The sequence below is a fragment of the Pan troglodytes genome, chromosome 3 (assembly GCF_028858775.2).
Source record: "Pan troglodytes isolate AG18354 chromosome 3, NHGRI_mPanTro3-v2.0_pri, whole genome shotgun sequence".
Classification (NCBI taxonomy): domain Eukaryota; kingdom Metazoa; phylum Chordata; class Mammalia; order Primates; family Hominidae; genus Pan; species Pan troglodytes.
The window spans coordinates 36,510,590-36,524,828 of record NC_072401.2 but is presented as its reverse complement, the minus strand read 5'-3'; the positions used below and the strand labels follow the sequence as shown (position 1 = coordinate 36,524,828).

Sequence of the window (14,239 nt, the reverse complement as noted above, 5' to 3'; positions counted from 1 at the left end):
ACTTTTGCACAGAAAATTCTTAAACATTTAGTAATCATTGATATTTATTAATTTAATTTTACATGGGCAGTTAGAAGCACAGGACTTCTCAAGCTTTTCCTTTTATTATTTAGTTGAAATTTTGATTAATTTGTAAGGTTTACCAGTATGAATTAATCTAACTTTCCATGTGCTAGAAAAGAGGAGGCTGGGCACGGTGGCTCACGCTTGTAATCCCAGCACTTTGGGAGGCCGAGACAGGCAGATCACCTGAGGCTGGGAGTTTGAGACCAGCCTGACGAACACGGAGAAACCCCATCTCTACTAAAAATACAAAATTAGCTGGGCATGGTGGTGCATGCCTGTAATCCCAGCTACTCAGGAGGCTGAGGCAGGAGAATGGCTTGAACCTAGGAGGTGGAGGTTGTAGTCAGCTGAGATTGCACCATTGCACTCCAGCCTGGGCAACAAGAACAAAACTGTGTCTCAAAAAAAAAAATAAATAAATAAACAAAAATAAAAAAGGGAATAGTGCTGAGAAAAGATATAAGTGTAAAGTTTTATCTTTAATTAACTAATTATTGGAATTCAGTATTGAAGTTCACATGTGGAAAACAACTAATTGAATGTTGATAGTTTTAATGAAAATAGATTATTCAATGTTTATATGAATTTAGGTTTAAAAATAAATTGGTTATTTAACATTTTTAAATAGGAGAGTATCAAATGCATACATTTTAAATAACCATATTTAAATTTTTCTTTTTGTTTCCAGCTTTATTGAGATGTGATTTTCAAAGATTATATGTGTTTAAGGTATACAATGTGATGATTTGATATCCCTATATATTGTGAAATAATTAACACAAACAAGCTAATAACAACTGTCACCTAACAGAGTTTGTTTTTGTGTGTGTGTGATAAGAACACTTCAGATGTACTGTCTTAGCAAATTTCAGGTGTACAATACATTATTAGCTATAGTCACCATGCTATATGTCAGATTTCCAGAATTTATTCTTATAACTGAAAGTTTGTAACTTTTATGTGGTATCTATGTATATGTGGAATCTAAAAAAAATACACTCATAGAAACAGAGTAGAATGGTGATTAACAGGGACTGGGAGGTGGGGTTAAGGGTGAGATGTTGGTTAAAAAGTTTTTAATTTGGTCAGGCGTGGTGGCTCACGCCTGTAAACCCAGCACTTTGGGAGGTCCAGGTGGGCAGATCATGAGGTCAGGAATTTGAGACCAGCCTGTCCAATATGGTAAAACCCTGTCTCTACTAAAAATACAAAAATTAGCTGGATGTGGTGGCATGTGCCTGTAGTCCCAGCTACTCCATCGGCTGAGGCAGAAGAAACACTTGAACCCGGAATGTGGAGGTTGCAGTGAGCAGAGATTGTGCCACTGCACTCCTGCTTGGGTGACAGAGCGAGACTCCACCTCAAAAAAAATTTTTTTTTTAATTCTAAAATGTATTTTGAAATTACATAGAAATTAATGGTAAACTTTTCAAGCGTTCTGTAGGCTCTTATTTATTCATTTTTTTAATAACAAGGTAGTGATGGCAGCGGTGACCCATCTGGAGCCGCTGCTGCCATCACACTGTCTGCAGCAGAGAGGTGTGGCCAGGGCTGCATACTCTACAGAGATGGCGTGAGCCAAGGACAAGTGGGAGCCCTGCCCCTTCCGAGTTGGTAAGGTGGGAGCTCCTCGGGTGCAGCTGTAGTTGCCAAGCTTTGGCTGTGGGACCCAGGCCTCCCACTCCATGGAGCAGACAGGAGTCCTGCTCTCCTGGGTGTAGCTACAGATGCCCAAGTCGTGGCTATGAGTCCAGGCCTCCCTGTGCTCTTGGTGGAGGCTGGAAGCTGGCAGGAGCCCTGTGTTCCTGGTTGCAGCAGCCTCTGCCCAAGTCAGGGCTGCAGAGCCAGGCATCTCTGCAGTCTTGGGGACCAGAAGGCCACCCCCTACCTACGAAAGCTCAAAGGTGTCTGCTCCAACTGCCTGGTTTCTCCCTGCTCCCGGTGTCCGCTCCTATCTCAGAGCAAGATTGGGGCCGGGGCCAGGTACTGTCACAGCCCATCTGGATCTGTGCACTCCTGGGGAAGTGCTGACATGCCAGCTCCCTGCTGCCTCAGCCCCACTCTGGACTTTGGGTCCTGATGAGCATGGGAGGGAGGAAAGCCAAGGGAGCGCTGAGGTCAACTCAGCACTGGCCTGCAGACACCTCTTGGCATGAACAGCCTGGGCACCATGAACAGCAGCAGGAAGTGAAGCTGGGCCATGGGCAGAAGGGGGCAGGTCCTCGGTGAGTCCTCACCTTCAGGCCAGGGAGGGCCTGAAGGGTAGGGGCCAGCTAGTCCTGCGGACCACAGTAGGAACTTGTGGTGCCTTTTCTGGGTCTGCCTATGGCTGCCCATGGACCAGTTGGTGCGCACTTCCTCCCCTGAGGCCCATAAAAGCCCCCGGATCAGCCAGAGCTGCGCAGACATCAGGACGACCAGCTGCAGGGAGGAGCTACCCATGGCCAGGGCCTACCCTCTGCTGATAGCTGCAGACATCAGATGACCTGCCTGCAGAGAGGAGCTCCCCACCCAGGACCACCTCTGAGCTATTCTGTCACTCAATAAAGCTCCTCTTCGCCTTGCTCACCCTCCACTTGTCTGCGTACCTCCTTCTTTCTGGACACAGCACAAGAACTTGGGACCTGGGAGATGTCGGGGCTGAAAGAGCTGTTAACACAAACAGGGCTGAAACACTTCGCCTTCTCATCGTGTTATGGGTGAAAACAAGGAGAGAAGAGCTGCGGCCCTTTGGGGAACCGAGACCTGGAAGCTCCCTGAGGCAGGGCTGTGACTCCCTCTTTGGACCTCTTAAGTTCCTGGAGTCTCAAGCTTCCAGCCGCCACCATGTTTCCTGGTGGCAGCCATGGAAGCTGCTTCTGGTGTGCCTGGTCCAGCTGCAGCCTTGCAGAGAGCCGGCGCCCATGCAGACACCTTGTGCTGGCTGCCCCGCTGCAGCAGCTGTGGTGCCTCACTGTGTGCAGTGGCTGGACCCCATGCTCGCTTGCTCACACACCCCTCACTTCTCCACACCTGGCTCGCCATTGGCAGTGATGGGATCCAGGCTGGTAGCGTAAGCCGAGCACAGCCTGCTCAAGCCAAATGGATGGAACAAACCCAGTCGGCCAGAGCAGAACTCAGGCAAAGGTGCCACCAGCCACAGAGGCTTCTGGCCAGAAAAGCAACACCCTGAGGATCCTGCAACAGTAGTTTTACAAAGTGTTTGTTTTGTCATATAAAAATCTGGTTTTTAATATTTGCAAAAATAAAAGTAAGGATGAAGTTTTTCAGTAGTGTTTATTTCTATATTTATACAATAGAAATTCAAGTAAATATCTTTCAGTGAAAAATACATTCATTCGTTTCTTCGCTGTACGTGAGGAACTATGATAGTCACTGGTTTTATATTGATGAATGAAACAGAAATGGATTCTGTACTCAAGGATCTCAAAGTCTGTTTGATGTGATGGATATATTTACCCTGATTGATCATTACACATTGTATGCGTATATCAGAATATCACATTTACCCCATAAGTATGTCAATTAATATGTATCAATAAAATGCATATTTTGCAAAAAGATAAGGAAGGCTCAAGAAAAAGAAATCTAGTATGGGTGGTATACGAAGCCAAAACAAATATATCATTACCCATTCTGCTTAGTGTCATTAAGTAAAGAAATGGAGCAAGAGAACAAAGAGATCTAAATGATCTATGCATAGTCAGGAATGGTCACTTGGTGAAATGACGTTAAAGATGAACTCTCAAGAATAAGAAGGAGCCAGCCATGTTAGGAGCAGACAGGCAGCGTTCCAAGCAGAGACAATGGCATATGGGAAGGCCATGAGGCAAGAAAGAGTCTGGAGAAGAGAGGCAGTGCGGCCAGAGAGTAATGTCCACAGAGTATGTACCCACAGATTTTGATGGCTGACTGGATGAATGCATGACCACAGAAGCCAACTTTCGATGGTAGGAGTGCAGAATAGCTTTCTCCACCTGTAGGGCAGTTGTTCTTTCATGTTCTTTCATCTGCTACACCCTGTGGTTTCTCATTCCATTTCACTGTGGGCTGGGATTTGTCTTATTTACCTGTCCCTTCATAGAATGTTAAAGAGATTTAATAATCTTTAAAAATATTGAGTTAAAAATAGATGAAGACATCAAATAGTCACCTGGCAGTTGAAAAAAATTAAAATAATTGGGAGAATATCTTAGGAGCCGATTCTCTCAGAGGCTGAGATTTTCCTCAGAGAGCCAGTGGTAGGGTGTGTCCTTTGCATTATGAGCGCCTGAGAGGGGAGTTGTAGCTAGTCAGATGCTGCATCTTCGACTGATCCTTAAGCCTAACACATAAGTAAACTATCGGCCCTCCCTCTTCCCCTCCTCCTTTTTCTGTGGACACAAATATTAAGTAACTGGATGATGCCTCAGACACAAACTGTCTATCAAGATGGTGATGGAATTCTAAGAAAGTTTTAAGTGTTGGAGTGGCTGCAGTTAATTTTAAGTAAGACATGTGAAAATAGGTTGTAAACCTTTTACACTTGATGTTTTGGCAGGTTTCAAAACTTTGAATTTAATTCTGCATGTTCTGAAGTTTTCTTGCATTCCCTCAACCGTTCTTTTAAAAGATGCTGATTATATGAGTGCTGATCATTTGAGTTTTTATTTGTCTGTCATCCCACCCATGGTGCCAGAAGGACTGTGCTTTTAATCATGTCACTCATTCCTTCAGCAAATTCTTTTTCAGTGCCATATTCCTCTCTGTGTTACTTGCTGATCATACAGAAGGAAATAAACATTGTCCTTGTAAAGCATAAGACCCGGTGTGGGAGACAAACATTAAGCAAATAAGCAAATATATAAAATTAGAGGTTGTGTTAAGTGCTATGAGGAAAAGTAGAGGGTATTGAGAGAGAGAATAACTTTGTTATCCACTTTGGATCGGGTCATCAGGGAAGGGATTTCTTTGTAGTTGGTTTAGATGTAACTGAAAGATAAGGAGTCAGCAAAGGGAATAGTGAGGTAATGGGAGGCCCTAAGGGCTCTATCCCCCACAGATGTTAATTATTTTTATCTCAAAATGGAAGATTATATATGTAATTGAGCTCTAGCTTACTGTCATTCCCAGTGTGAAGTGGGTTGTGTCCCAAAGCAAAATCTTGATTTACTGAATTACTGTTTGGATTGTGTTAGAAGGTATGTATTTCTCTGCCTTTAAGTGTGGAAGAGATAAATATGAAATGAGCAAAAAGTGACTAATTTATCCAGTGATAATTATTGTGTTTGGTTAATATTTCTTTACCTTTCAACGTTTAATGCTGAGAATTTAAGGAACCCTGTGTTGCTAGAAAAAGTGAAAACCAGATGGCTCTAACACTGTTGGATGTTGCAAAGTGAGGAAAACCCATTGCAGACAGGCCAAGAAAAGTTAAATTCTAGAAGCTGAAAGATGAAAAATAAGATGGAAAGAGGGCTGGGTGGTCAGTTGTGGTAATATGCTTTTAAAGTAATTTTTTTTTGAGATGGGGCTCTCACTGTGTTGCCCAGGCTGGAGTACAGTGGTGCAGTCATAACTCACTGCAGCTTCCACCTCCTGGGCTCAAATGATCCTTTCAACCTGAGCCTTCCAAATAGCTTGGACAACAGTTGTGCGCTACCATGCCTGGCTATTTATTTTTTTTTTTTCTGTATATTTTGTAGAGACAGGGTTTTGCCATGTTGCCCAGTGATCCACCCACCTCAGCTTCTCAAAGTGGTGGGATTATAAGCATGAACCACCACGCCTGGCCAAAATTTTTATTTTATATTTTTTTTCTGTAATTAGAGTTAAATATGAAGTGGTTATATGCTTTTGAGATCTTTACATGTAAATTTACATGTTCTTATTACTTCATAATTAATTCAATGCTTATATGTGAAAATGTTGTCTGCACTGAAGAATCTCAAAAATTTTTTATATTTGATCAGATTTGGTATTATTTTATCTTATGCAGAACATACTTGCTAACAATTAATTTGGGAGGCTTGCTATGTTTCACTTGCATAATAGATGTGTGGCTGGGGAACCAGCCCAGAGACAAGCTCCCTACACTTCCTGAAGTTCTTTTTCTATTAAGTCTTCTGAGAGCCAAGAAAAGTTATGCCAACTCCTTGTTTTAAACATTTCAGAAAATTGCAAAAGCATAAGGTAGACAGAGTTGATATTTGTTTAGAAATAATATTTTTTAAATTTTTTAAAAAATAGGAAGTTCGTTTTCGTATATTTTCTGTGTTAAAGACCAAAAGTACCTACGGTTGTCTGCTTTCAGGGAAGGAGAATATAAAATAAAAATAAAAAGCAAGCCTAAGTAAAAACAGTTCTTCACTTCTTCCTTATATAGTCAGAAAAATAGTTTATTTTTTCTTTTAAGCCTGAAACATGTGATATCTTTTTTTGCTTTTGTTTTTCATGTCAGTAGCCATTTTAAACTACCTTTGCCTTTCATATGATCATTTAAAAAATATACTAATCTTTCACTGAATTTTGAATGCTTATAAATGATTCTGTATATTTGTTCAGGTCTTTTTCAGCTTACTCAATCAAAATTCAATATGTTTTCCATGTAAATCCAATTGACAAAGCCTTGTTATTTTAGTAAGATATTTATGCCCTAAAACAAAAATCAAGGAAAAATAAAATAGATGTATAAGCTTAATGAGGGATGAAAGCTTATATTATCTTCGTGAAAGGATTATCTTTATTGTTAGAAATGGGTTCAGTGACAGTGTTTCTGACCACATTTTGTTGTGCACCGAACCTTACAAATGTGTGCGACAACCCTGTTAATTTTGTCATTAACAAAAAATTCCTAGGTCAACTGATTAGAAAGTACTATTATGCTATTTTTTCCTATGTGCCATGGCCAAAACTGTGTATTATCATAGCCTATTGTTGTCTATGCTGTTTAACATTAAATAATAATATATTTACACGGTTACATTACAAATGAACTTAACAATCTAAGTTCATGGTACTTGAATGTAAAATAACAATTTCATATGTTTTGCAGAAAACGCATGTTTCAGAAGAGATGGGTGAAATTTGATGGCCTTAGCATTTCTTACTACAATAATGAGAAGGTAAATACATTTTACAGTTTTCAAAAATTGCTTTTTTATGCATACGAGGTGTAAACTCAGCAAGCAGTTTGGTTTTTAAGAATAGGAGGTAGATTCTCAACATGAAAAGAATTTGAAGTTGCAACTAATAAATATATTACCATATGCTTAGTTAATTAAAATCAGATGATTTTTGTCTTAAGTATGTACTTTCTCTTAACACACTAATTTTAAGATTTAACCACATGCTCTTTTTTGTAGCTCATAATCTAACATAATTTTCTCATTATTTGGAGATTTCCACCCCCTAATATTGGCAATACCTGTGGCTCTAATAGATATTTAGGCTTCTTTTTATATATTGCTTCTTTATTGCTGCAGGACAGAAGAATATATGCTTTTAGACAGTAACACATACTGCAACATAACACACATTGCATGCTCTATGGCTGAGAATAATGGAAGATATAGAGAGGTGTTAATTGTTTGGTTTCACTTTGCAGTGACTGAGAGCATCAAATCGGTATAAACACATTTCTTGGAGGTTTGCAAGATGGTTGGATGAATATTTTTGAAAAGCCGTTTTCTTTTTTTTCTTTTTTGGAGACAGAGTCTTGCTCTGTTGCCCAGGCTGGAGTATAGTGGCAGGATCTTGGCTCACTGCAGCCTTTGCCTTCTGGGTTCCAGCAATTCTCCTGCCTCAGCCTCCTGAGTAGCTGGGATTACAGGTGCACACCACCATGCCTGGCTAATTTTGTAATTTTAGTAGAGACAAGGTTTCACCATGTTGGCCAGGCTGGTCTCAAACTTCTGATCTCAAGTGATCTGCCGCCTTGGCCTCCCAAAGTGCTGGAATTACAGACATGAGCTACCACGACCAGCCTTAAAAGCTGTTTTCTGTTTTAGCTACTATTTTTTCTAGTTTGCTTGTACATTTGAGTGTTAAGACAATTCGTTGCCTAGGTTGAGTAGAAGGTAGTCTCTATAGCTGATGGAATCTCACTGCTGGTTTTCTCCAGCACCTGTAACCTTTTCTGGTTTGATTGAAATAAGGAGGAAAACTACTCAGGAGTGAGACAGGTTTCCATGCCATAAAACTGTTGCTGGCACTACCATTGTTTTCATTTGAGATAATTTCTAGTAACTGTGTCAAACTGGACTGTTTTTCCCTCTTTCCCTCTGTTTATTCTTTTAAAGCTCATCTCAACTGCAGTGAAGAGATGAGGACCTCTCACGTTTTTAGTTATTGATGCAATGAAAATGATGCAGCTTGGTTTGAAATTAAAAAGTTCATATAAAAATGAGATATTGCAAATCATTTAGCTTAATATTAAAAAAATTTAAGTTGTTATTTTCTGTGACACTTCATCCATTTATTGTCTAGATGGTTGGTTACATTTTGGCAAAAAAAAAAAAAAAAAAAAAAAAACAGAAACACTGGATTTGGTGTTTCCTAAAAGGAGAGAGAGTTTCTGTTGTGACTCTTCTAGCAAAAGGGATGCATAGGTGTGGCCATAGCCACTATCTTGGCTGGGTGACCCGGTGTTAACAGCTATGAGAACTGAACAGTTGGGTCTTTTAATGTTTAAATGTGAACTTGAGGAGCATGTGGTTGGGCCTTTGGGAGGTAGCGTGCACAGTTACACATTCCCTAGGTTTCTTCCACTTTCTTTGAGGCCGCCAATCATGTCTCTGTAAGGACTCCTTCATTATATCACAGAAAATGGCATGATCCAAACATCCCTGATATTTTATCCCCTGCAAAGAAATTTAACTCACCCCCATTTTCACCCAGCTGTGGGCAGAATTGCCCTGTGATTGTTTCATTGTCTCAAATTGGTAGATAAATGACAGACTTGCCCTAGATATCTGTGTGTTACAGGCTCAAGGGATGCTTTAAAATTTCTTTCCTTAAGGAAAATTTTATACTCTGAAAAACACAGGCATTTTGAGCATTGTTGTCATTTGAGTATTTTTTTCTTTATTGTCTTTATCTTGTACTGTTGCAAGACAAATATAAAAATCAGCTCTACAGTGTTAAAAATTACAAGATTTTTCTTGGGATCTGATACTAGATTATAAATCAGCCATTAGATAAGCTACAACATTCTGAGGTTATAGTGACATAGTATTTTGCTTGTTAAGTATATTTTGATCACATCTGGGGAATTATTTTTTTCTATTATTCTACCAGAAATATTTACTTGTTAAATATATCATTGTTATAGGTGTGTAGGTTATTTTTTAAGGAATTGTTTTCCCTTTAACGGGATCTATTAGAAAGATAATCTTTTTTTAGTCCCTGTTTCTTTCAGTACAGTGCTACTTGACTTATTTCTAGTGACAAAATGGGTTAATGGTAACATTTTCCTCAACAAATAGTTAATTATCTCACTAGAGGGATGTTGTTATAAGTTCCTCTAATTCTTACGCAAGCTAAAATTTGGAAACAGATCACGTAGGGGATAAACTGTAAATGTTTTTAGGCATTCTAATTCCTGCTCTCTGGTCTCAGTCACTACAGACTTAGAGCAGAGGGGCTCTTACACTGTCCCCAAAGATGCTGTGCCCTTTCCCACATCCTTAGGTTGCCTGACAATGGAAAGAGGTTAACTTCCTCTTCTGAATTTCTAGAGCACTTATTGGTCTAGTTTTGGCCTTGTATTGCCGTTTTAACCTACTTGGATTTATAGGGTTTCCTTTGTTAAGCCAATCATGTCATGTGTCTCTGCCTAATGATCTTTTTAAACAGTGACTGAGTATACACTATGGGAAACTGGAGCATGTCTTTTCCTACATGTTCCCCTTGTGTTTTTGTTCTTCCATCTGAGCCTCCCTAGCCATTGCCATCCATCAACATTCTGTGCAAACATCAAACCCATCTTGTTATTCACCTCCATGAGCCTTTTCTTGATTTTCTCCAACTGTATGACATTTGAAAAATAATATGCAGGAAAATTCAGAAGAAAAACAAACTGAAAGTAGGGAGGCAAACCAGGAGACTGTTGCACTAAGCCAGGCGTTATTAGCATGTAGACTAATGTATAGGCTCAGTGGAGCCTCAGTGGAAGTGATAAGAAATGAATTTCAAGAAATATTAAAAATGAGCCATCAGAGATTGTTATAATTGTGATTGATTAGACATAGGATTCATTCATTCAGAAAATATTTCTATAGTATTAACTACATGAAAGGTGGTGAGGAATGTAGATAAATGACCTGAAGCGTATTTGGGGAGAATATATTAATTAAATGATCACACAGGTAAATATAAAGTCACCGTTTAAATCACAATGAATAATTGTTATAAAGGAAAAATCCAGGTTGCTGTTAGCTTAAATTAGGGTTATCTGTGAGGATGAGGGGTCTGAGAGAATGTGCTGGTCAGAAAGGCTTTCTTCAGGAGGATATATTTATGCTGAAATATGAAGGTTGAGGAGGCAGTAAGTATGTGCAGATGGGTGTGAAGACAATTCCTTGCAGAGCAAACAGTGTATGCAAAGGCACTGGCTTGGGTAGAAATGTGATATATTCAGGAAACCTCAAGAAAACCAATGTGACAGTAATTCACAGTTGGTGAGTGGTGGGGAGGAAGTTTATTCTAGATGTGGGAAGAATGCAAGCTATGTGGGTGCAAAGGAACCAGCAAAGGTCAAAGATGACTTCATTCTATTTCAGATGGACTAGAAGAGTTGATATTTTAATGGACAGATATAAGGATAGTGTAAGTCTTCAGGTGAAAATAAATTCAGTTTTACAGTTTATGGTGCTTACGAGACAGTTACATAGACTACTGATGACTTGCAATATGGCAGTGAAATTGAGTGAAATGAGTAGATAAGAAAGGAAGAGAGAAATTTTAGATTACTCTGCATAAAGTTGGTAGAGCTGGAGGACATTATATTAAGTGAAATACGGCAGGAACAGAAAGTTAAACAGCCCATATTCTCACTGATGAGGAAGCTTTTTTCAAAGTGAATCTTACCAAAGTAAAAAGTAGTAAAGAGGATAGTAGAGGCTGTAAAGGGTAGGGAGAAGGAGGACATAGGGAGAGATTTGTTAAAGGGCAGGAACTTATAGCTAGAGAGGAGGAATAAGTCCTAGTGTTCTATAGCACTGTAGGATGACTGTAGTTAACACTAATTTAATATAGTTTCAAATAGCCAGAAGGAGGATATTGAATGTTTCCAACACAGAGAGATGATGAATATTTGAGATGATGGACATGCTTGTTACCTCTTCTGGTCATTATATGTATCACGACATCACTATGTATCATGACATCACTATGTATCCCATAGATACGAACAATTATTATGTGTTAATTTAGAAAATTTAAAAAAATTAGTGGAAAAGGATTTTTATAGGGAGAGAAGATAAAGTAAAAAGGAGAAGAAATAAGTTGTTTACTAAGTGCTTATTTCTTGACATCCTTCTCTCTTTTCTGTATAAGGTTGCCCATTCATCTTCCTGAATCACAGCTCATTTGCCATACTCAGTTTTGGCTGCATGGGAGGACATAGGAGAGCCTTCATTGCATTGGTATTTAAGATTACATTAAAGAATGGATAGGATTTTGATGGATAAATAAAGTCAGGGATGGGAGATTGGAACAGAGCTAGTGAAGGAGAAGAAACTTAAAAAATACTCAGAGATAATGCCATGATGATATAGTGTATCTCCTTAAATAGCAGACGAGGATATCCTTCTGGTAGAATGCCATGACGCTAATGATGACTGTCCCTTACCAATTGCTAAGGCAGGAGTTTATGGCTAGGAGAAATATAAACTCAGTACTTGCTCCCTGCATGGAATGGTTTGCTGTTTTTTCCAAATCAGTTATATCTGGGACCTGCTCAAAAGTGTGGGTTCCAAGGATAACGCTGTGCGCTGTGGAAGGGAAGAGATAAAGAAATCCCTTAAGGATGTATCCAAACTCTTTTAATATTGCAGAGCTTCTATAATGTGTCCTTGGTATGCGTTATCAGCCTCCTGTCTTTGACTCTATGTTGTTGTCCTCTTATTTCTCTGCCTTACACTTCCGTTATTTAGTCTTTTTGACTAGAATGCCCCCCACGCACTTGTCTATCTGGTTAAAATTAAGGTTTTTTAAAAGTCGGGTTTAAATACCACCATGTTTGTAAAGATATACCTCACAGCCTTTAAGCAGAATTGAGATTTTCCGTCTTTGTACTCTTAAATCCCTTAGTTTTTACCCAGTTTTAAACTCTTCTCTCATTGCAGTAGCTGGGTTTTCATTTTGAGGCTCCTTGAAAGTATAAGCACTCTGAATTTTCTTTCCAACACGGGGCCCAGAAAATATAAAGAGTTGAAATTGTGCAGTAGTTATCATGACATGATTTGAGAGGGTCCAGGAAAATGAAGATGGATTAAAAAGTTATCAAAGTCTTAAGAATGACCTTTTTTTAAACAAAATTTGTAATATTTATATGCTGTTTGGAAACAGAAAAATCTGTCTTTTTTTATTCTTTATTCATTGGAGAGTAAAAATTAAAATGATACAGTTTGAGGGTGAGATGCTCATCATCAGAGCTTTGAGTAACATGGTTAATTTAGAAAACCCGATATGTGTTTAAGGTATATTTTGGTTCCTAATAAGTAACAAACTCGTTTCAAAATGGTTCAGTTACAGTACCTGTTGTGGCCAGCAGATGCCTGCAAACACCATAAAATCATTTTGAGCAGATTGTTTTAAAGAACATGCTGCTGGTTTTTGGAACTCTGTATTGCTAGTTTAGTAGGATTGTTTGTATTTGATTCTTTCCCTTTTAATTCCAGATGAAGAGAAAGTTGAAAAGATCTCACTTCAAAGAAGGGGATATTTAATAGTTTCTTTTCTAGGGTATTACATGAGAATATGAGTGGACAAATTACTTGTATGGCGTTTAAAAAATTTGGATTGAAATTATAAAGAGAAGCAGTTATAAATACTGTGCCATTCTTTTTTGATAAGATCAAGAGAATTTCATTTTCATATGTCTTCTCTTTTTTTCTAACCAATACAGGAGATGTATTCGAAAGGAATAATTCCCCTTTCTGCTATATCAACAGTACGAGTTCAAGGAGACAACAAATTTGAAGTTGTTACAACACAAAGAACTTTTGTTTTTAGAGTAGAAAAAGAAGGTAAGATTATTTCTTTATCCCTATGAAATACATTAATTTCTGACTAATCATATTAATAAACCAGTTAGACTAGGAATGTCAAGAAACCTTTAAATATATTACTTTTTGATAATTTACATTTTAAAATTAATTTTTCAAATGCATAATGTTAAAACATAAATAAGTTGACAAGTTATTTGTTTTCTCTTTCATGCAACAAATATTTAATGAGAGCCTATTGTGTGCTAAGGACTCGTAAGTTCTGGGTATACAGTGTGAAATAAAGGAGACAAAATTCTCTGCTTTCGTGGAGCTAACCTTTGAGATGTTGTTTTGATAATGCAAAATAGTTATTTGATATGCAAAAACAATTTTTCTAACTATTAAGTTGGTTATATGGACATTTATGGCAGGCTCAGTGGTTCCCAACCTTTTTTGCACCAGGGACTGGTTTCGTGGAAGACAATTTTTCCATGAACCGGTGGTGGGGAGATGGTTCCTGGATGATTGAAGCACATTACATTTATTGTGTGTTTTAGTTCTGTTATTATTACATTGTAGTATATAATGAAATAATTATACAACTCACTATAATGTAGAATCAGTGGGATCCCTGAGCTTGTTTTCTTGCAACTAAATGGCCCCATCTGGGGCTGATGGGAGACAGTGACAGATTGTCAGGCATTAGACTCTCATAAGGAGCACACAACCTAAATTCCTTGCATGCACATTTTACGGTAGAGTTTGTGCTGCTGTGAGAATCTAATGCCACCTGTGATCTGACAGGAGGCAGATCTCAGGCAGTAATGCCAGTACTGGCTATAGATGCAGCCAGGAGTGGCTGTAGATACAGATGAAGCTTCACTGGCTCGCCTGCTGCTCACCTTCTGCTGTGTGGCCCTGTTCCTAACAGACCATGTAATGGTACCAGTCCATGGTCTGGGGTTTGGGGACCCCCGCTTTAG

General features: G+C 38.8%; 1 protein-coding gene across 6 annotated transcripts in view; it reads left to right on the top strand.

Moving 5' to 3' along the window:
- ARAP2 (ArfGAP with RhoGAP domain, ankyrin repeat and PH domain 2) overlaps positions 1-14,239 on the top strand; it is a 173,235-nt gene that overhangs the window by 28,888 nt on the left and 130,108 nt on the right. For all 6 annotated transcript variants that reach the window (XR_010156526.1, XM_016951436.4, XM_063809457.1 and 3 more), the window contains exons 6-7: positions 7,100-7,169; positions 13,175-13,295. Coding sequence is in view for 5 of the 6 variants with exons in the window: in XM_016951436.4 (XP_016806925.1) it covers positions 7,100-7,169; positions 13,175-13,295 (191 nt within the window). In the remaining variant the exon portion in view is untranslated. The remainder of the gene's footprint in view (positions 1-7,099; positions 7,170-13,174; positions 13,296-14,239) is intronic.